General features: G+C 38.1%; 1 protein-coding gene across 4 annotated transcripts in view; it reads right to left on the reverse strand.

Moving 5' to 3' along the window:
• Positions 1 to 21,693, reverse strand: part of APP (amyloid beta precursor protein) — a 224,554-nt gene that overhangs the window by 108,597 nt on the left and 94,264 nt on the right. For all 4 annotated transcript variants that reach the window (XM_062598064.1, XM_062598045.1, XM_062598054.1 and 1 more), the window contains exons 4-5: positions 10,736 to 10,848; positions 9,109 to 9,302 (exon numbers count right to left, since the gene is read on the reverse strand). In XM_062598064.1, the coding sequence (XP_062454048.1) occupies positions 9,109 to 9,302; positions 10,736 to 10,848 (307 nt within the window). The remainder of the gene's footprint in view (positions 1 to 9,108; positions 9,303 to 10,735; positions 10,849 to 21,693) is intronic.

A 21,693-nucleotide genomic window follows, 5' to 3' on the forward strand; every position in this document is an offset into this window, starting at 1 on the left:
TTTGTTGAGATCACCCCTGAGCATTTTTTGTCCTTAGCAGTAAATGAAGTAGAGAATCTATGTGAAGAAATACCATGCTACTACCTAACTACAGCCCAAACATTTGCATTCAAGGAGTTTAAAAAATTTTGTGACAGAAAAAAAATGTGTATTTGAAAACTACGTGTATTTGATGTTTCATCCATGCATTATTACAAGTGTGCAAACGTCATTAGAAGGCAAAGAAAGAACAGGTTTTCTACAGAGAATGCTTTACTACATTGCGCTTTTCATAGCATAGCTATAGAAGCGTGGGAATTCTTAAATTTCCACAGACCACCCTAACTCTTATTTCTAGTATAGAATACAGAACAACTGTTACATTCATCACTGAAAGGTAAAACAGAGCAGAAACGGCTGGAATAACTTTAGGGATGGATATTCATCCACGAATCCACTGGCACACTGTAATGCTGGTGTGAAAATAAGCACTGAAAAACCCAGCTGTAAACTTCTCACTTCCAATTTTTTTATACATTATAAATAGTACAGATCTTGAAATGGGATGGGATGGTGCATGTGCATACATAGATACATACGTATAAAATATATACATACAAATATATACGTATATGTAATTATTTCATAATAAGTTTTCAGAACATCAAATAGGTATATCAAAAGGGGTTTTCCAGTTGATTATTAAATCAACACATATAGGGAAAGTTTTCCCTGCAACATTTCAGTCTTCACAAGTGAGGACTTCAAATTTTTACTCATATATTTTCTGTCTATTACTTAAGGAACACTCTGCAGCTGATGGCTCTGTTTTTTGAGGTCATAAAAATGTAACTTTCCTCTGCAAATCAACCATCTATTAAATGTGCACGTTTTATGCCTTTAACTGCCTGGAAAGGGCTCAACATTCACTTAAGTCATATATGTGATGTACATAGCTGGCAAACTGCTTCTGTAAGGGGTCATGAAAGCTTGGTTATTTCCAATTCATCGCTTCCTCAATTAGATTAATTCATTCTACCCATAGCCTCATCCATCACTTCAGTTAATGCTTTATACTCAAGGGCTGATTGGATTTGCCAACTCAGCATTGCTGTAATTACCTCTTAAGGCAATATGCTGTTTCATCAATTCCATTCTAACTTTACTTGTTCTAAGAAATCCAACACTATCAGTCTTTCTACAGTCATTAATATCCCATAACATCCCATATTTCTGTGGTTTCTGAATTTTAGTCCAACAACCTCCACGTGAAAAAGGAGAAAATAGCCATTTAAAACCTACTGTGCACTAATAAAGTCTAAACGTTAAAAACAGCCTGCATGAGAGACAAATCCAATTAAAGTAAAAATGTGAAATGTGGTAATAGCAAGAGATATTCAAGAAACACAGTAATATTATGCCTGTAAACTGATGTTGTCTTAGTTAAAATTATGCAGAAACATAAATTAAGTTTATCATCAAACACCTTGGAAAAAACCCATAGAAGTTCTACAACAAGCTGTATCATTAATAAAATCTTTGTTAAAACAACTGGCAATTTAAGACATGTTTTAGACTGTTTTAACAGTTCTAATACAAATATCAAGATATGAACTTCCAGCCAATTAGATATTATTTTGCAAAACTCGGAACACCTTCATACCACTGCCCCAACATATGAACTCAGTTTCTCTAAAACACAGCTATAGTGATAGACTATTTTTATAGTGCAATATTCACCTAGTTCAATAACTAGTGTTGATCTATACTGATGGTAAACTTCAGAGGAGAAAAAAACAAGAAATAAGCAAGAAAACAGCTTTATATTCCCTAGTATTCACTTCAGGGCACAGACTCACACTAGGGGACAATTCATATTAGGACAGCTGATGAGGACTGCCTCGGGTTGTATCCCCCTGCTCCTGAGCTCCCCACAAAGCAGATCCAGAGCTACTGCAACAGGCATGGCACTCCTGGCAATGAATTTCAGTTTTCCTTGTGCTGCCAGGGATATAAACTGTCTACAACTCCATCTGCACAGTACATAAAAAGTGGGAAACTTGTCATTTCTCACTTCCAAGCCGAAAGCTCTAATACAGCCCTTTCATCTAGCTTCAGGGTTAGTTCAGTTTTACTGGCTCAAGTGTTGGGGGAAAAAAGGGGTTGGTTGGTGGTGAGGGTTTTTTAATATTTACTTTTTATTAAAAGAATCATTTGGGAGATTGCTATTGAGGGATTTCTCACTTACACTTTAGAAACTGATTTTCCAATTTAATAATAATAATAAAGAAGATTACTTCAAAGAAGTTTCATTGCTGTTTAACATGAGTAACAGGATGGCTTAAAGCTGGTTGCCTTGAACACAGATGAACATTCTTCAGAGACAAAACGTGATTTTTTGTCTCTCTCCTCTAGTGACTGTTTCCACTGAAGTATTTAGATTCAGCACCTTCCCTGTTCTTGGTAACACTTTTTTAGCTTTAGAATAGCAAAACCTTCAAAAGGAGTGTGTAGGTCTGATTTCTGCCCTCTTAAAGTTAACCTTTCAGGGTTAAAAGCAGACCTAATTGATCCAAAGATTATTGACTAAATGTAGTGAGATCATGTTAACAGGAACTGGGTATGACAGGAGAAAGAAGGAGAAGAAAGGAAGAATGGACAAGAAAGAAAATTTCCCAACACACTAAATACAAGCATCAGGTAGAGATTAAAGGCTTGACGAAGTGGAATCTCAAACAGGCCTCGCCTCCCCACTCAGAAAGCTGCCATAGTTCTGCACCAACAATTCTTGACATCAAGACAACCTTCAGGGCTCTTTGTCCAGCATGTAGCACTAGCCAGTCTCATGATCACTCTAACACTCCAGTTCCAACACAGCCACAACACTGATTTAACGCAAGTATCAAAAGTCTGTCTTTCTGTGTAGATACATTCAAATAAGCACTACACAGCTGCTGACAGGAAATGTTATGGAATTGAAGTCCACTGAAGTTCTCTGAAGACACACAAAAATCTCCCTTTGAAATGGGAGGAAGCCATCCATGTCAACACCACCAGTTCCTATAGTTTTGTCAAGTAATTTTTTCTCCGTGTTCGAGCTGTGTCTATTTCTGTCAGCTTTAGTTCAAATGCCAAAGAGGCTGAGTACTGGTCGGACTTGTAGATGAGGAAGATTAAGGAAAAAGGAACTGAAATGCTCTGATCTCCCTGATCAACAAATATGCAACGGGCAAAAATACGTCTAGGTCAAACAGTTCCCTAAAGGCTGTTGTTTAATGCTCTTTTTTTTTTTTTTTTTTCCTTTGTGGAGGTGGAGAGGAAAAGATAAGCCGGGGGAAAAGAACAGTCAGAGGCACTAAAAAAAGGGGCCGGGGGGGCTGGAGAGAAGGAAAGGAGAGAAATAGGAAAACAGGTTTTCATGCTTTGGATAGACTTGTAGATAAACAGCTTGAGTATAGAGAGCAACAGTGAACTGCCGCACTGTGTCTTTAACCATATTCACAACCTTGAGCTAAAACATCAACAGCTCTGTGCCGCTTGCCTGGATTAGATCTCCCACTGCTCTGTTATGCAGAGAATCAAACAAAAGCAATTAAGCAGCAGCTGTCAGAGTTGCACTTACAGAAGAGAAGGGAATTTTCCCCATGGAAAAATGACTATAATCCATACAATTTGACTTTTAAAATTACATAAACACATTGTATACTTACCACCTTTTACCTACTAACTTTACTTTCTATATGTCACTATTTAGACTTAAGGATTTTTCATAAATATTTGCCACAGGCAGACATCCAAATTGCCTCTCTATTTAGCCTGCCTTATTTATGTCAAGGCAGCACTCTAACATGCCATGAGGACTTAGTGTATTGTTATATTAAGTCAGGGCACTATATGACCATGGCCAATTTAAATATACCTTGTGACACCCTGATTTAATGACAACACCCTAGGGAATTTTGATTATAACTAATTTGATGTTGAGGTTAAATTCTAGACACTTATGAAGGGAATAAATTAGATAAAACAAATGTGTGTTGACATCTTTGTACCAGGTTAGACAAAACCATAAAAAGAGCTAGACACTGAAAAAAAGAAAAAGTATGGTTTCTTATCTCAAGTGCAAGAACCTTTACAAACCAATTACTCAAAAAAGCAGCTCTGTCAGGTTCCTGTGATTTCTCATCCCCTAAAAGCTAAAACAAAACTGATAGCTAGAAGCATAGGATCTCACCTGGAAGGAACTCAACATAACAGGCACATAGTACTACACTTCTTTCACCATCAGGAAAAGATATCAGAAACTTTAAAGGCCTTTCATGATATTTTTGGATAACAGCTAAAGGAGGCAATTAACAAGAGCTTTCCAAGGTATCTACCACTAACACAATAAAGATCTTTACAGCAACAGAAGGATGTATAGCACTGTAACCATTTCTTCTGCAACATGTGGAAGATGGACACTCCTTCAGCTTAGGCTGGTACAGGGTTGCAAAACCACAGTACAAAATGTTTACCACATTGCATAGCACAAATTCTTATTTCACTTTCATTTCACAGGTGCCTAATTTTCAGAACAAAATAAGTGGACTGTATCATTGTGGATTACTTATTGTAGAGAAGATACACATAAGAGGCATGTAGATAAAGAAAATCTAAGTTTTCAACTTGGTCATTGCTCCTAAAGATGTTCAGCGCTGGGTATCAGAAATGTTTTAAAGCAGGCAGAGAACCACAAAGCTCAAGGCTTTGTGGAGTCTCAAGGACAGTCAGAGCTTTTAGGTTATTTGACTGAATTGCAGGTAGAAACAGGGAGCTCTGCAGCTGTACTGAAAGCCAGCAGGTACATCTGGCTGCCCCTTAGGCAGTCTTCACAGCATTTTTTTTAATTAAAGTGTGGATAACAGCAAAGAATGGCACAGCTGAAAATGCTCGTGACCTCTTAGTCAGAATCACAGGCTATTTCAGGACAAGCATGACATGACATTTCAAAATTCAAGAGCATAAGCAGATCCTGCCCTCATTAACAAAAGAGGACATGTCACAGCCTTCAAAGAAGCATAAGCTTCCTCCTTTTCCCAAGGACTTCCAATAATAAGCAATGCCGTGAGGCCACTTGCTTCTTTTTACTGTCCAGCCCATGTGGTGGTCAGAGTCCCAGCAAGAACATCGTCAGTGTGTGACAAAGCCACTGCACAAAATGCCTCGCCGCTACCCCAGCTAATGGCACCAACACACACTGACGGAGAGATGAAGCAGTCTGCCGCATAGCTTTGCATTCTGATGGGCATAAACAAAAAAAACCCAACCCCAAGCCACAAAGAAAAACACAGTGCTCAAGAGGCAGCTGTAGGGAGTAAAAATAGAAGAGGGTCTGGAAAATGGCAGGTACAAAATAAAGGACTGAAACAGGTATTTCTCTAAGCATTCAAAATCATAAAAGCAAGTATATTCAAATCCAGATCTGAATAGTCTGAGCTACAAATTTATTTTAAAACCTATCGTCTACATTTATGGGCTTCTCTTCTGTCACTAAAATAATTTTGAGAAATTAGGATATAATCATCTGCTCCTCAGGTTGGCACCTCTATCTCAAATACATCATCTTCACTTTGACGTAAGCTTCTTAAAGTAGTCAGAAGCTTTTTATTCAACTGTATTTCCAGAGTTTACGTCACCAGGTCCTTAATGGAGCAGAGCTGTCCTCATTCCCTCTTGCCAAGAGGAAGGAAGCTGTGAAAATTACAGATTGCCTTCACACCACCATGGTTGTCATCACAGAGTAGCTTTAGCTACCATTTTTCTAATGCTATACCTGCCCCTCTCCAGCCCAGATGCTCAGGGTTTCTGTGCTCAACATTTTCAGTAATAGTTCCACAGAACTGAGGTGTGAAGTAGCCAGCCTGGAGGTTCCTCTACCCAAGAAAGGCAGTTGCCAGGGGCAGCCTGGCTCATGCATGCAAATGGGGAGAGGAGGGAATCAACATAATAACCACTGCAATAAAAAGGAATTACAGATGTAAACTCACGTTAAATAGCATAAAGTATTTCTCTGAAAGAACTAGCTAGTGACTTCTAATTTTGCAATCTTTGAATGGACAACATTGTTCTGTAGCACTTGTAGCAGTGGCCACAAAAGCAACCCACAAGCCAAATGCAAGTATTTCCTAGAATGACCAAATGCCCTGTCTTTGAAATCCACACCAAAAGTCTTTATTTATGGTGTAATGTAGGTGTTAAAAGCTCTCACTGGAAGACAGTGACAAATTGTATTCATTTGATCTGACTAAAGTAAAAGCTATAATGATTCATGAGTGAGCGCTTTTTCATGAATACTTTCACTCAGCTGATTTATCCTTTCCCTATCAAAAGGGGGGCTTCATCAAGAATACGAAGTTTCTGACACAGGATTTTGCTTCAGACAGTTTGAAGCTACTGAAAAGTGAGGTGAGCATTAATTAATGTGAGCGTTACCAGCACCTTCTCCTCCTTTTATAGTGTCAAACTAATGTACCTATATACAAAGGGATTTTGAACTCTTTTGAAGGCTTCAAGATGAAACAAACATTTGTTCAAGTGTAAGATTACCCATTTATGGTGAAAAAATGTAGACTTAAGTAAACACTTCCAACAGAAAAGCTTTAACAGCATAAAAGCGTTAGGGAAGTATTACCATACTTTTCACTTCCGTTCTACTCTCTCTTCCCTCACAACCAGCTCACGACTAAGACATCCATAAATAATTTATATACGCACAAATGTAGATGCATATATGCATGAATGTGTGTTTGTATGTATCTACACCTATATCTAGCTATATAAATATAGATGTAGATACAGTGTATCTACATCTGTATCTATCTATATAAATATAGATGTAGATACACACACACAGAATTTGAACTACCACCTACTGTTGCAGGAGTAACTGATTTTTTTTTAATATATTATTAAGTTTCAAGAGTATTTCTGGCTCCAGGACACAAGGTTTAAATGCTGCTGGGAAGCTGAAGAGGCAGCAAGAAACAGGAATGAAGCAGTGTGAAAGAATTACAAAGTGCTTGGCTCTTCATCTGCCCTTGAAGTACAAGGGCCACACAAAAGGATGCTTTCCAGATGTTTTGTAAGTACTTCTATGGAAGTAAAAAAGTCCCATCTGTATTTGCTTGGGTCTTCAGATACCGATTCAAATGCAATTTCAGTTCCTACTCCTAGAGGATATATTTCTGAAGTTATTTTTGAACTGATGGTTTTGGATATTAAAACTGCTTTATGAGGGAAAAAATGGTAAGAACAGCAAATGTTCAGTGACAAACGTGGAACAACCCAGAAATAAATGTGATATCTGTCTTATAAACAAAACCTAACTACTTCACATGCGCTATTAGGAAGCTCCTATTTAAAATATTTTAGGAATCTTTGGGTAGATACATGAAAAGGGAAAATTGCCAAAGAAAAAAAAGTAAATTTGTCTCTCTCAGTACAAAGTCTGCATTCATGTCTCTCTTGTTATTCTTAGAAAACATTTTTTCCTAAGACTAAACCAAATATGAACAAGTGACACTGCAACAGTCCATAGGCTAGTTTACAAATCTCACTGAAAGAGTTACAAATCGCTATACTTTGACAACTGTTAAAAGTAGAAGCTAGGAAAAAAAAACACCTAAATACATCAAGGTGGAAGACACAGCATTGCCTGATGTAGGTTTCTTGCACTGAACAGCCAAGACCATTCAATCTTCCACTTACGAGAGACACAGGAATTACAATAGAAGATCTTTAGTTTAGTTTATTTAATTCATTCCATTATTCATACAGAACTCTTCCCTACAACACTTTCTAATTCTTTGTCTGGAGAGATTTAGATGCCTATCATGAAACGCCTTCTAATTTTTCATTTACTTAATGTCATCTTGTTGCATAAAATTACAGCAATTCAGTCTCTGCCTGCACCTCTGCACTGTTCCAAGAACCTGTCCCCATCCTGGTTATAATAAAGCCTAAAATTACAAATTTCTGAACTATTAACTTTTCCACATTATTCACTTCATTTGGTTCCTAATTATTTTCATGGTTCATTTCTAATCTGCCCCAAGTTTTGGATTTTGTATGTTATTTGGAAAAAAAAAAAAAGAAAAAAGAAAAGAGGGGAAAAAGGGAAAAAGAAGAAAAAAAAAGGAGGAAGGAGCAAGGAGGAAAAAAGCGGTATTACCCTGTAAGAAGCCGAAACACTGCATTCTCTAACCTTTTCAGCACAGTATGAAGTGATGAAAGTCTGTAGAGCACATACAGAATTTGACCCTAAATCTTAGTTTTATGAAGAAAGCTATCTTAAAATAGTCGTTTAAATTCAGTTGTTAGGACATAAAATTGTATTCTCACAATCCCCCATTAATGCATTCAAGAAATTGGTATGAAAAGGCCTCGATGGTGCTGGACCACTTTGTTGTAACACAGTCATAATCCGAGTTTGGCATAAAATTAGCCCGCATACATATGGGACACTGAAGAGTAATGTACAGTGTAAATAATTTGATTTCTGATGTACTGCTCTTTTGCAAAGGAAACCTCCATACTCCATCGTAATTGCAGTACTAGTAAAGTATATTAATGAAACTTATCATCAATAGCTAGACATTAACTGACTTTCTTTAATGTCTCATTTCAGGTCACATTTAGAAATTGTTAACGGAAAAATATTCTTACAATAATAAGGGCACATAGCTAATGCCTATTATAGATGAAGACATTTCAATACCTCCAGCAGTCATGTTGGCTAAATACTTGCTGCAATACCCTCAGACTACAGAAAGCATCTTACAGAACTGTGTTTGTCATTTGGTTGTTAAAAAAAAAAATACATATTTTAGCATTTTCTTATAAATACAGCAAGGGGATACACTTTGATTCTCACTTTAAAAAGATCAAGTGTGTAAAATTCAATAACTATATTAACAGTAGGTTTTAATATAGAAGATTAAAAAAGATCAGTACACTGGAGCTTTCCACTACTGCAACTGTTGAAATCAGGAAGTTCACTTATAAAGAGGAGTCATTCTTCAATATTGTGTTTTTTCAGATGGATCTTTGGCATCTTTAAGAAGTTTAAGGGAGAAAAGTCACTCTTACCTTCCATCTGCATAGTCTGCATCTGCACCTCCCCACCAGACATCTGAATCATCATCTTCAGCATCAGCCGAATCAAGATTGTCACTTTCCTCTGCTAATGGGCAGCAGACAAACTCCACGCCGCGAAACTTGTCGATGCCACAGGGCAACAGCATACCATAGTCGTGCAGATTCATACTCTTCTCACTACAGGACTACAGAAAAGAAACAAAAAAATAGTAATAATATTGTCAGGCAGGAAGCTGGACCTCAAGACCTCACAGTCCTCAATAAAATGTAAAGGGCTGCGTACAACTGTAGGAAGTTGGTGTTGTGCATAATCCCTGCATTTTTGACTAAACATCATTTAGAGTGGTCCAAATGTTCATTCACTGCTTGCACTGTACATAGTTCCCCACCTGTACATAGGTTCTTGCACTTTAGGTAGGTCCCTACATGACCAATGCAGGGAAGAACGTCTCCCTTTCTACCCTTTAGTCTTTTCCTGTAGAGAAGGACTTGCCTCCTCTCACATACTCTGAGGTAGAAAGAATGAAATTATTTGCTTTACTGAAGTATTAATGCTATTGAAGATTTCACTGTAAGAGATATTTACATGTAAAATATCTGGCATACTGAGGTCTAACATCTGTGCCAGTACAATATCTTCTAGCTTTGTTTGGAAAACCATCAGATACGCATAACTAAGAGGTGGCACAAATACCTTAAAAATGTGGTGATGCAGGACAGATTAAAGAAGGCAAATAGTTCAGTGGTATACAGTAATGTTGCTCTAGGCTACGCCATTTCAAGTTTGCACGGACTACAATTTGCCTGCATGCAAATCGTACCATGCACCAAAGACTGGTGCCATAAATGGTTATTTCTCCTTTGAGGGGCAACTGTACAATTCAAGCAGGAATTGAAAATGTAAAAATATTGGTAAGCAAATTTCTATTTCAAACCCAGAAGATTATATAAGACTAAGAGGTTCCAAACAAATTGACAGCCAGAAATCTTCTCAAACTCATTTCCACTTTTACTATTACAGTCTCTTTTTACAGGATGAAAATGCCCAAAAATACATTAGCAATTATAATATTAGATTTACTTCCATTCTCAATAAAGTACCGATGAATTGTAAAAATTCCGTGTTTGACTGCAAGTTGTCCTTGTCTACTCTTATGTCTTATCAGTCCTCTCTCTTTTGTGCTATATTTCACATACTGCATCCTTTGAGGCACATTTATCTCTATGGAGCACTTGGTATGCTAGCAAATAATAATAACGATAACGAAAGAGGCAAAGCCCAGGCATTACTGATGAACAGTTCCAGAGTAGGCTTAAAATAGGAAGCTAGAGAAGTAGAAAACAAGGGTGGGTGGGTATTTAATGATTGATGTAAAATAGGTTCAACGGTCAGCACTGAACATCCAGTAATGAAACCTGATGAACTTTGAACTTAGAAGAGCAATTCCTATTTCTTTCCTTATTAAGTATTAACAAAACTCCATTTCCTTAACCATATATAACTACTGCTGCATCCTTTTATTTTCTCCCATGTCACTGACAAACTTGAACTCATTCTCAGAACAGTGATTCCACTCTAAAAAAGGAAGACAGTAAAATTTAAGAAAGATTAATGTACCTCTTTAGCAACCGTATGCCAGTGCAGATGAGTTTCACACACATCCATCCTTTCCTGGTGAAGGAACTTGCACTTATCTGGTACCAGAAGGGCATCACTCACAAATTCACCCACTGAAAGAAAGTGACACAAAAATGTTAACTTTGCTTCCAGTACCTTGTCCTTTTAAACATTTAGCTATGCATAAGCCAACTCTCATGAATGAGGGACAGGGACCAATCTGTAAAGAACAGGACAGCCTCTGCCTGCTGCTTTCATTACTGTGTAGTCCATTGAAAGTAGTCCCTGTTTTATGTCAAGAGTAAGATTATCAGAACTTTAGGCTAGTCTTGTATAACTTGTGTGTGTCTAATCTGAAATGTGCAGCACCCACTGAAGATGACCTGTGTGCTGCAACGTTAAGTCAGCAATTGTGGTGATGCCGTTCCTGGAGTGAGGAGCACCGGGAATGAGGAGGAACCATTACGCTCTGCTTTTGTGTCGGTGTGGCGGCAGGGAGGGGGACTTGAAGTTTTGAAATACTCATAGTTTTTCCAGTCAAGTCCTGCAAATTTGACACTAACACATTGTTTCAAACCATTCTAGAGCGTTTCTACTCAATTACAGCAATAACAGCTACACAGTCTGTGCAGTTATTTTTGCAGTGTAGACTCCTTATTGCAATCCCATTTCATTAGCTAGATGAATTCAGGTTAACTGAGAACGCAAGTGGAGCTCCTAAGCAACAGAAGATGACAACTCAGAGATCACCTGAGTATCAGATCCAGATAGCAGATTGAAGGGACAAAAATACCTCTTTACAGAGAGATTGTGCTATCTTTAGCAGTAAGGCAAAAACTTAGACATTAATGAATAACAACTCTGGCATTGCAATTAAACAACCCAAAAAACCTTCAATGATTTTTTTTTAAGGAAAATGTATAGAATACTTGCAAGAAGTTGACTGAACAAACATTGGCTTGTGAAAGCATGTAACTCAGCTGGCATAAATTATCAGACCACTAAAGCAGATTTGCCTGCGAACTCCAAAAAAATTGCAACCCTTGTGTTCTAAATGAACAAACCAAAATGCCCTAATGGTTGCATGGATTATACTAATGAGCAAATGAATCAAATGAGACAGCTGTAAGTTTACTGTTCAGCAGAGGGTCATCTCAGGGAGCTAACAAAGTGGCCCTTGAGACTTTCAGGTAAGAAACTTGCTTTGAGAACGAACATCCGATGCATTACATGGACCACAGTTCAGAAAAATATATATATATATATATATATACACACACCTTTGCTATGAATATGCGTATTTTCACAATAATTTCCTTGCTATATTTCAATGCATTTGACTGCAAGTCTTTAAAAGCCAATCAGTTCATTTACTAGGAAAAAAGAGGGTTTTATTATCCTTTCATAACACACTATAATGCGTGCAAATTATTAACAGAAACTCCTTATAGAGGTGTTCAAAATAAACTTGCAAGAGTAATGAGTTGAAACACATTCTGGCAACTCACAAATCTACAGCTTCTGTTAACAAACTCTCTACTCCCAGTGGTATCACACCCAAATCTTCCAAAGACATTTGAATTACTTTGCACCTTGTTTTTAAGCTCTATTTATCTTTATTTATCTTTGTGGGAGACCATCCCCACACCCAAAGTCATTCAACTAATATTTTGACTTAGTACCTAAGCATTAAGCAAGCACATGGATAAGTGTTTTGCTGAAGACTAATGGAGTATTTCTAATTCGCTTTCATAAGACACAGCACTTCATAAAGAACTGCTTTTATACTCTGCATGTCTGACCAGCCAAAAGAACACTCAGAACAGTCTTTACGGCAAACATTTCTATAAAAGCAAACAACAGCAACAACAAAATCTGTAAAATTATCAGACACCCTGAAGTTAATTTTGCTCCAACGAGATTTTGTTTTTAAAACTATGCATACAGTCATGTGTGCAATCTGAGATGATGTGCTTTTCATTTCTCCTGTTCTTGTTATCACTGAGTTAAGTTGACAACTCAAACATTTATTTTGCCTGGATTATTCAACTGAAAACACAAACTCATCAGAGAGAAGCATTTTAAACACACTCAGTTTGTGGATAAGCTTTTACCTGTATCACTCCAGTATGCACTAAACTTTCGATGCTGCTGAATCACAGCACTTTGGGGCTAGTTTTGCCTTTGTTTAACAAATAACCCACAGGCTATACAGGTGTGATAGAGAACAGTGAAAAACATGAAAAGCACTGTGCCTGCTCAAGAGACAGACAGCCAATGCATATGAAGAGAAAGTTTTCTCTTCAATCTCTCTGTTATTGCAGTTTTTGTCCTACTAAGGGCAGTAGTAGGAAGGGAAAACAGCGATACAAGCCTTGGTTAAATTGATTGTGGACCTTAACATATTTCTAATTGCTTGAGTATCCCAACCCAGCGCCGGTTTTCATTCTCACTGTCAAGTCCTGGGATTGCAAAATATAATTCAACTTCAAAACTACTTTTTCTTCAGATACAGCTAGATATCAGCTCATCCCGCTTTTCCCCATGCTTACAAGGCACAGATCTATTTCGCCCTGAGGTTGGACCAGCACCTCCCCTGGCAGCGGCCTCAAGCCCTCCTCGCCTCTGCCTCTTCCCTCCTTATTCCTTACATCGTATTTGTGCCTCCCCAGGTGTGCAGGGCTGGCACCAGGGCTTGCACAGCTGCACAGGGATCGGGCACAGCAGGGGCAAGAGAAAAAGATGGCTAAACTGGGACTGTCACTGACAGAAGTGCTTGCAAAACTTACACTGGATCCATACTATAGGATAGTATGGGTTGGTATTACCACCACCAGACTTACATTTATTACTTTTTCCTAAACTTTTTTATCTTCTTCAATGTATCTTGCATCGTGACTCCAACTGTACATTTGTTCCCTGTTCAGGTACTTTAATGATAAAATATTACTGCACACAGTTTGTCCTGATGAGCTTATAAATGACCAAAATCAGACTGCTTTGGTTTGTGGACTTCTGACAGTTCTGCAGAAAACAACCTTGGCAAGGAATTCTGGGCTGAGATCGTGTAAAGATACCATGTAAAATAAATCCTGTGCCTACAATTCATTTAGTTGAAGACTGATAATTCTCTGCTTCTTTTAAAACCAAGTTGCTTGTTCCTAACTAACTCAAAAATACAGATTTTAAAAGCAACATCTAAGCTGCTGCATTCACTGTTTGCATTTAAGTTATAAATGCCACTGGAACACAGCAAGCAAGTCACAGTTTTATTCTACAAATCTTTATTTTTTTCTAATATTAGAAACCTCTTGGGATTCCAAAACCTCCATTACATTTATATTGGACTTCTTCATATCATCACGGCCTGTTGTATCATAATGAGATAATGGTTCAATTTCTCAGAGAGAGTTTTCCCAGAGATTATGATACCACACTTTACTATTAAATAATTTTAATTCAGTCAAATATATCCTATTCTATGAAAAATATTCTTGGAGCAACAGGAGACTTCAGGCTGCATGATCAGAATTTCAGTTCAGAAATACATTTCTCTGTACAGCAAGGACTAAGAGCAGTAAGACTCTACCACTAATAAAAAAATTAAGATTATAATCAAGGCATCTAATCACACAGTCTTTTAAATCTTCTCAAGGAAGAGAAAGGCTCAGCAAGTGAGCACACTTTTAAGAGGATGACTACCAGTTTGGGAGGCAGATAAGATATCAAGGCAAAATAATTCAAAACAAAAATACTATACTCTGTGAGATGAATGGTTCTGATCAGCAGGTTTTCCATCCACTGCCTAAAATACACTGGTTGTGGGGAACCACCCAATGTAGCAAAGAGGCGCATAAACTGAAAGTAATAAAACAGATAAAGGTAATAAAACAGAATCTGTTACAAAGCCAAACACTGACTAGCAAACAGTTAGGATTCTTAAAAAAAAAAAAAAAAAAAAAGTTCAAATTATATTCAGAGTATGTCTTTGAATCAAAGCTTGTGCTAAATTTTGAATGAGAATGCACAACATATGCTAAAGTGTCAGGAGAGTGGAGAATGCTACAAGGCTTAATTTTAGTGCCAGCGATGAGAACAGGGCCTTGCTAAAATGATTTCACAGCCTTAACTACTTTAGTCTTACGTACTTGAAAACTTTTAGGGGAATGTGTCTTTCTCCTATGGCTTCACATAGATTATATCAAGCAATAGCATATACTATTCACTATAGTAAACAATGACTTCACAGATTTTTCCAATTTCAAATTTAATTTTAAATGGAATTCCAAAAGCAGTAGTGTTGAGGAAGTACATAAAATTCCATGTAAAAATATGTGAGTGATAACTTTTACCTACACTTTTGCCAATGAAGGACTACCAATATTAACACCAGTATCCAATAGGGTAGCAAATACCATCCTACAGTATTTCCTTCTCAAGATACTTTTGAAAATTTAGAGTAAACAATGTTTAAAACACAAGCTCCCTTGTAGTCACTAGCAAAGGGAAAAGCTGTTAAAGAGCTTACAAATTATATATTTCACTGCACCATGAACCTTGTAAGTTTTAAAGCATAGGAATCATCTCTCTAGACACCATTTGAAACACAGGGTTTTAACTTTCTTCCAGACTATCCGGACAGAGACATGGACTCACAGCGGTGCACTACAATACGCCTTGGTCACTCGCAGTCCAAGCACCCCTTGGGGACTTCTCTGCTGCTCAATGTCCTGCAAAACCACACGGCAGAAAACTGTCGTTTGCTTTGGTAGCACTAAAATCATTAATAAAATAAAGCATTTATCTCACAGGTGGCTTGGGGCCAGGCTGCTGGACTAACCTGCAGATCTCCTCACTTCAGTCCTATCTGAAAAGCAATCAAGACACTGACTGATAAGAAGGGAGAAATCAGATGGCCTTTCCATAAAATCCAGCGTGAGCCAACAGAAAAGCAATGTGATGCTGATAAAACACTCTCTCTGTTCCAATCACTTGGATCATTTAGACCTTCCAGACTTAACTCTTGCCTATAAAAATTCCCCAAAAGAAACAGCCTGTAAGGAAACTGTCCCTAATTCACCATTTCATCTGTAACTTATTGGATATGTTTCAATAAAATATCCATAACATGGCAAACAGACAGCAACACAGACCCAAATCTGAATAGCAGAAGCAGAATCAACAACAAAATTTGTTATGCCACCTCTGGAGCATGAGGTTAAAACAGCCACAGCTATGCAGTCTTTTGGACACTGCTAAAACCAACAGGGACCCAATTAACACCTTCTGTATGACTACTTTTTTTCCCCGACATAGTTCCAACAAACTGTTTTCCATACCTATATCAAGCTTTACATTCTGAGAAAAATCAGCTGCTATATTTTAAGCATCTGAAAATAATGCCACTCAATGACTCTCCAAAACACATTTCCACAGCATAGAAGTGCTTGTTGCTTCAAAACAAAACCAAAGGGATTTTGCTCTAAATAAGTCCTTGTATAATTTCTGTACTCCTGCTTTAGACTGAATCTGAAAAAGACAGCGTATCTACTAAGAAGTGCTTTGCTGTTGTTTTGTTATTTAACATATATAGCAAAACACATATGTTTTTTAACATACATAGCAAATTCACCCAATGTGACATTGCTCCAGTAAACTACCTTTACCATCCACAACATTTCTCACATTATCAAGGAACAAAAAATAACAACTTCTGATGAGCAAAGCGCTTGATTAGATTCAAAACTGGCAGTTCTGGCTGCACTCTACCTTACTGTCCAAATGCTGTTACAGCAATTTTGAAAAATCGTGACAGTGAATGTAATTCTCACTAATACTGCAATGTTTGTGAAACATTACATTGTAATGGCATACAATGTATGACCATACTGCTGACCTAAGAACAAAACCAAAATAAACCCACAGTAATGAATTCACTGGCCACAAACATCTATATGAACATACATAACATATTAAGAGGTCCTAGTTTTTATGTATCAGATGTTCTGTGGGTTTTTTTGGAAGTTCAAATACCTCACATAAAACTTTGGAGTCAAAGGATCAAAATTCTTTAAGTATAAAGCACTATAGAGTATTCATTCAAATGAAAAAAATGAAATAAATCAGTAAGACTGTAAATGTTCATTAAGATGAAATAAATAAGAGAAGGCAGGAAACAGAAAGCAGCCAAAAGATCTAAAATAGGTGCATCTTACATTTATTTTATTGTTAGGGTCTACTGAATACATAAACAGTTTATGTCCTTACTTTCACAAAATTCTCTTACAGAACTATGTAAAACAAGAGTTATTCTCAAACCTCTTTGTTTACAGACACGAATAGAATTTCTGGTCACTTTGCTACTTTTTTGCCTGACTGCATTTTCTAATAGATTTTACTTTTTCAGACAGAGTGCAAATACAATTCAGATTTCACACACCAAAACCGGATACATTTGTTTACATACAAAATGATTCAAATATGCATCATTACATTCTCTGTCATCTTTATTGACAAGCTGTAAAAATATTCTTTAAAAGTCTATAGCACTTCAATAGTTTATTAAAACACTAACTCCATTTATTTCTCCATTCTTTCTTCTGCTTCTTTTCTCCATCTTCAAGAAGATTATTTCTGGGACTAAAGACACCTCTCACATCCCTTTCTTGCTCATTAATGCCATGTAACAGTACTCTGCCAATGCCCATTCCTGATACTGGTACCACAGTTTGTCAGGTTTTCTGATTCTTCCTCCTACCTTACCTCTCTAGAACACCTACAAAATACAAAACATCTCCTCCGGACTTCTATCAGTATGACCAGCAGCCAAGGACACACAGTTAGCTGAATGTTTCCTTCTGTTTGCTTTCTCCAGAGACCAACCATTCAGACTAGCAAGTTTTCTTGTACTGTGACAGCAGCCTAGCACCACAAATTGAAGTTCTGTCTCTCAAATATAATTTATTAAGCAACAGACTCAAAAGCTGGTTTCAAAGTCAAGCTCGAGAAGCTGAGAACTGTCAGGACTGAGTTGCTCTTCTTTCCAATTCCTCACTGCACTGATTATACATCTTTAAAGCTTCTGCCAAGTACTATTTGTTGCAGGTATAGACTTTGCCAGTCACTATTTAACCCTACTTATTTTCCTGAAAATAGTAAGTAAGAAAAATGCAGAAATAACAAAAGAAAATCTAGACATGTCATAAGTGGACTTCATCCCGTCTCAACCACAGAGCTCCTATGTCATGCTGTCCAAAGAAAAATCTTTTCACTTCCTCCTGCAACTTGCACAGTTTACTTATTGTTTCCCTCCTCCTGTTCTTTGCAGTCTTAACAGACTTTTCTTTTCCTTTTTTGCCTTCTGAGGATGCAATCACACCCACCATTTTAGTTTTCAGTCCAGTATCACAGGTATGTCTGACATACCTGCAATAGGACACAGACAACTGCTCTCAAGGACTGGTGAAGCACAATCTGGTTTGAAAGCTAGCTATAGAATCATAAAATTGGTAAGGTCGGAAGGGACCTCTGGAGATCATCTAGTCCAATCGCCCTGAACCAGCAGGGTCACCTACAGCATGTTAGACAGGGATGCATCCAGGCGGGCCTTGAAGATTTCCAGAGAAGGAGACTCCACAACTTCTCTGGGCAACCTGTGCCAGGGCTCCGTCACTCTCACAGGGAAGAAATTCCCCCTCACAATCAGGCAGAACTGCCTGTGCTTCAGTTTCTGCCCATTGCCTCCTGTCCTGCCACACAGGGCAACTGAAAAGTTTGACCTCGTCCCCTTGACACTCTCCCTTCAGGTACTTGTACGCATTGATAAGATCCCCCCTCAGGCTTCCCTTCCCCAGGCTGAAGAAGCCCAGCTCTCGCAGCTGTTCCTCATAGGGCAGATGCTCCAGCCCTCGGATCGTCTTCATAGCCCTACGCTGGGCTCTCTCCAGTAGCTCCATGTCTCTCTTGTACTGGGGAGCCCAGAACTGGAAGCACTATTCCAGATGAGGCCTCCCCAGGGCTGAGTAGAGGGGCAGGATCACCTCCCTCCACCTGCTGGCAACACTCTTCCCAATGCACCCCAGGAGACCATTGGCCTTCCTGGCCACAAGGGCACGTTGCTGGTTCACGGTCAGCTTGTCATCCACCAGCACTCCCAGGTCTTTCTCTGTAGAGCTGCTCTCCACAAGGTCAGCCCCCAGCTTGTACTGGTGCACGGGGATATTTCTCCCTAGGTGCAGGACCCTGCACTTGTCCTTGTGGAACCTCAGCAGGTTCCTTTCTTAATAGTCAGTCAGGATTAGTTAAACAACAAATAGAGAGGAAACACCCTTGTTCAGTTTTTGCTGTTTTCAATTGTGTTAAACAAGACTGTTTAACAGTTTATGCAATGTAGGAAACTCATGTTAACCTTTCCCAGGCTTACTCAAGGCAATAATTACTCTTCTTTGTATTCCGTGAGATTTTTGCTATTTTTGAAAAAAAAAAAAACAAACTTTAATAAACAGAACAAAAGCTAGCAACTGAAAAATTTATTCTGAGAATCTTTTGAAAAATTATTACAAAATTGCATACCATGATTTGATAAATCAAACTGATACAGCAGGGCCTATTTTAATGATCTTGGATTTATTTAAATCTAAATACTTATAAAACCGAGTGTTATTTCTCAAAAATAAATATACTCTAAGCCTGAAGAAATTAAATCCTAGTTAGTCGTCTTTTTCCCCCAGCTGCCTTTGGATTTCTTTGCAAGCAATAATATGGCTGAATTTCAGAACACTTGGTAAGATGGTATCGAATGCATGAATTTTAACATAGCTATAAACAACATATCATGCTGCTGCTGAGATGCACAACAAGCTGAACCTTGGTTCGTTACGGTTTGTGTTCCTTCGCTCACAGAGGGCAGTAGACATGTTTTGCAGCAAGACTTGTAAGTGTAAATCTCAAAGCAGCCTAAAATTTCGTGCCTCCACTCCCGCTGAAGTGACCCTTAATGCACTTCATTACGTAGGGACCTCCGAAGAAAGAGGGTTCTAAATTGGAAACACCATGCTGTAACAAGTAATTGTGTTAACTTACTAATACATTATGTATTTGCGCTAGTGGCTTGCCAAAGTGGCTTGCCAGTCAAACGGTAAGATTGCAGAGTCAGACACTCCCGAAAGATCAGGATGCTTGGAAGCAATTCAGTACAACTGGGGCCAGTAATCTCACTGTGCTTTGCCTTACTATTCGCTGAGATGCTTCTCATGGACTGTTCTTAGTAATTGGAGTAAAACATCTCATAATGGGTGAGAAGCTAGAGAAGGTAGCTCACAGATGTCCACAGGAAGTAATGATGGTAAGCATATAGATAGAAGGGAAGAACTAAAACGCTACCTTCAGTTTTTAAGGTTTGGACACCAAGAACTGTTTCAAATGCCAGTGTTCCTCCAAGAAATAAATCAGATTTAAAACAAGGAAATATTTACTGAAGTAAGAATTAATTCAGCCTTCTTTCTGTTTTCTTTCATTAATCTACTTCTAGAATACTTTCATATTCCATGTGTCAGTACAAAAATAAGATTCTCTTTTTACTATAACAGTTTAATTCTGTTCTTGCTCTCCCTTTCTCTTTTGATAAAGCACAGAAATCACCATAAAATCAAGTCAGGTTGTAAATGTTTCTGCAATACCATGTAGTGCAAAGGTTCTGATGAGTGAATAAATAATTCTATCAGCAGCCACTGAAGATCAACTTAGTGGAAACACCTTGCTGATTATTAATAGCCTAAGCTATTCTAGCTATTATGGAAACCTATCACTTTCCATAATATTGCTATGTCCAGAATATTCCATTTGCTGAGACCAAACTTGCATTCAAAATGTTATTGCCTGACAGCAATGGGCTGTATTAGCAGTGATCAGAGGAAAAAGGAAGGGAAGGAAAAAAAAAAAAGGGGGGGGGGGGGCAACTGCATTCAGGCTTAGCGAAGTTTATGAAAAAACAGATTAACAACTACCTGCTAGAATGTGTTTTTGCTCTATATAGGGCAAAGCTCTTACTCATCTTGCAGTAAGTATGGCATAGCACTATGACCTGGTAACTCACCTACAAGGCTACTGGGATAAGACAGCTTAGAAGGAAGAGAAAGAATTATGGGGGGGGGGGGGGGGGGGAAACTATAAGGATAATTAAGCATTGGAAAAAGCTTCCCAGAGAGGTTGTGTAATCTCTATCCTTGAAGCTTTCCAAAATCAGACTGGACCAAGCCTTGGGCAGCCTAGTCTGTATTCAGTATCAGCTCTGCTTTGAGCAGGAGGCTGGACCTGAGACCTCCAGTGATCCCTTCCAACCTGACTGACCTTGTGACTCTACCTGTCCCTTAGTCCTCTCCACCTATTCACACACTGCTGCAACAGTTGACTTCATTTAAATCACACTGTCCTTCAAAACATCTAGTCAAGGGCAGCCATAAATGATTATCTTGTACCCTTCAGAACAAACGCACGAAAAAAATATATGCATCCTAAGGCAGGTGCATGATCTGTTGGGCTTTTTAAAGTCTTTGCCAGCTACAGTATCATTATGAGAGTAGTGCCTTCTTTAGTACACTGTCACCTAAGTATACTTACTCTGTATCATCACACACAATGAACTAGATAGCTTGTTTCTCTGTTATTTATCTTGAATAAATTTAAGGGATGGCTGAGTAAACTTTACAGAAGGAAAAGAAAAAAGGAGTTGTTTTGTCAACATCACATGCTCAGGTCACCTGCTCATGGAATAGGCAGCCTACCTATATATAGGCAACACCAAGGCTTCTTGCATCACCTTCTGCTGGCTAATGAGGAAGAGAGAACATTAGAGTAGATGAATCATCTCTCATATGAGGCATAGGAACTTTAGGTTAGTACATGGTGGGCCAGCTCCAGAAATTGTGAAATAGTTTTTAAAAATGTAAATGCAATTTCTG

This window comes from Rhea pennata, chromosome 1 (genome assembly GCF_028389875.1).
Source record: "Rhea pennata isolate bPtePen1 chromosome 1, bPtePen1.pri, whole genome shotgun sequence".
Classification (NCBI taxonomy): Eukaryota; Metazoa; Chordata; class Aves; order Rheiformes; family Rheidae; genus Rhea; species Rhea pennata.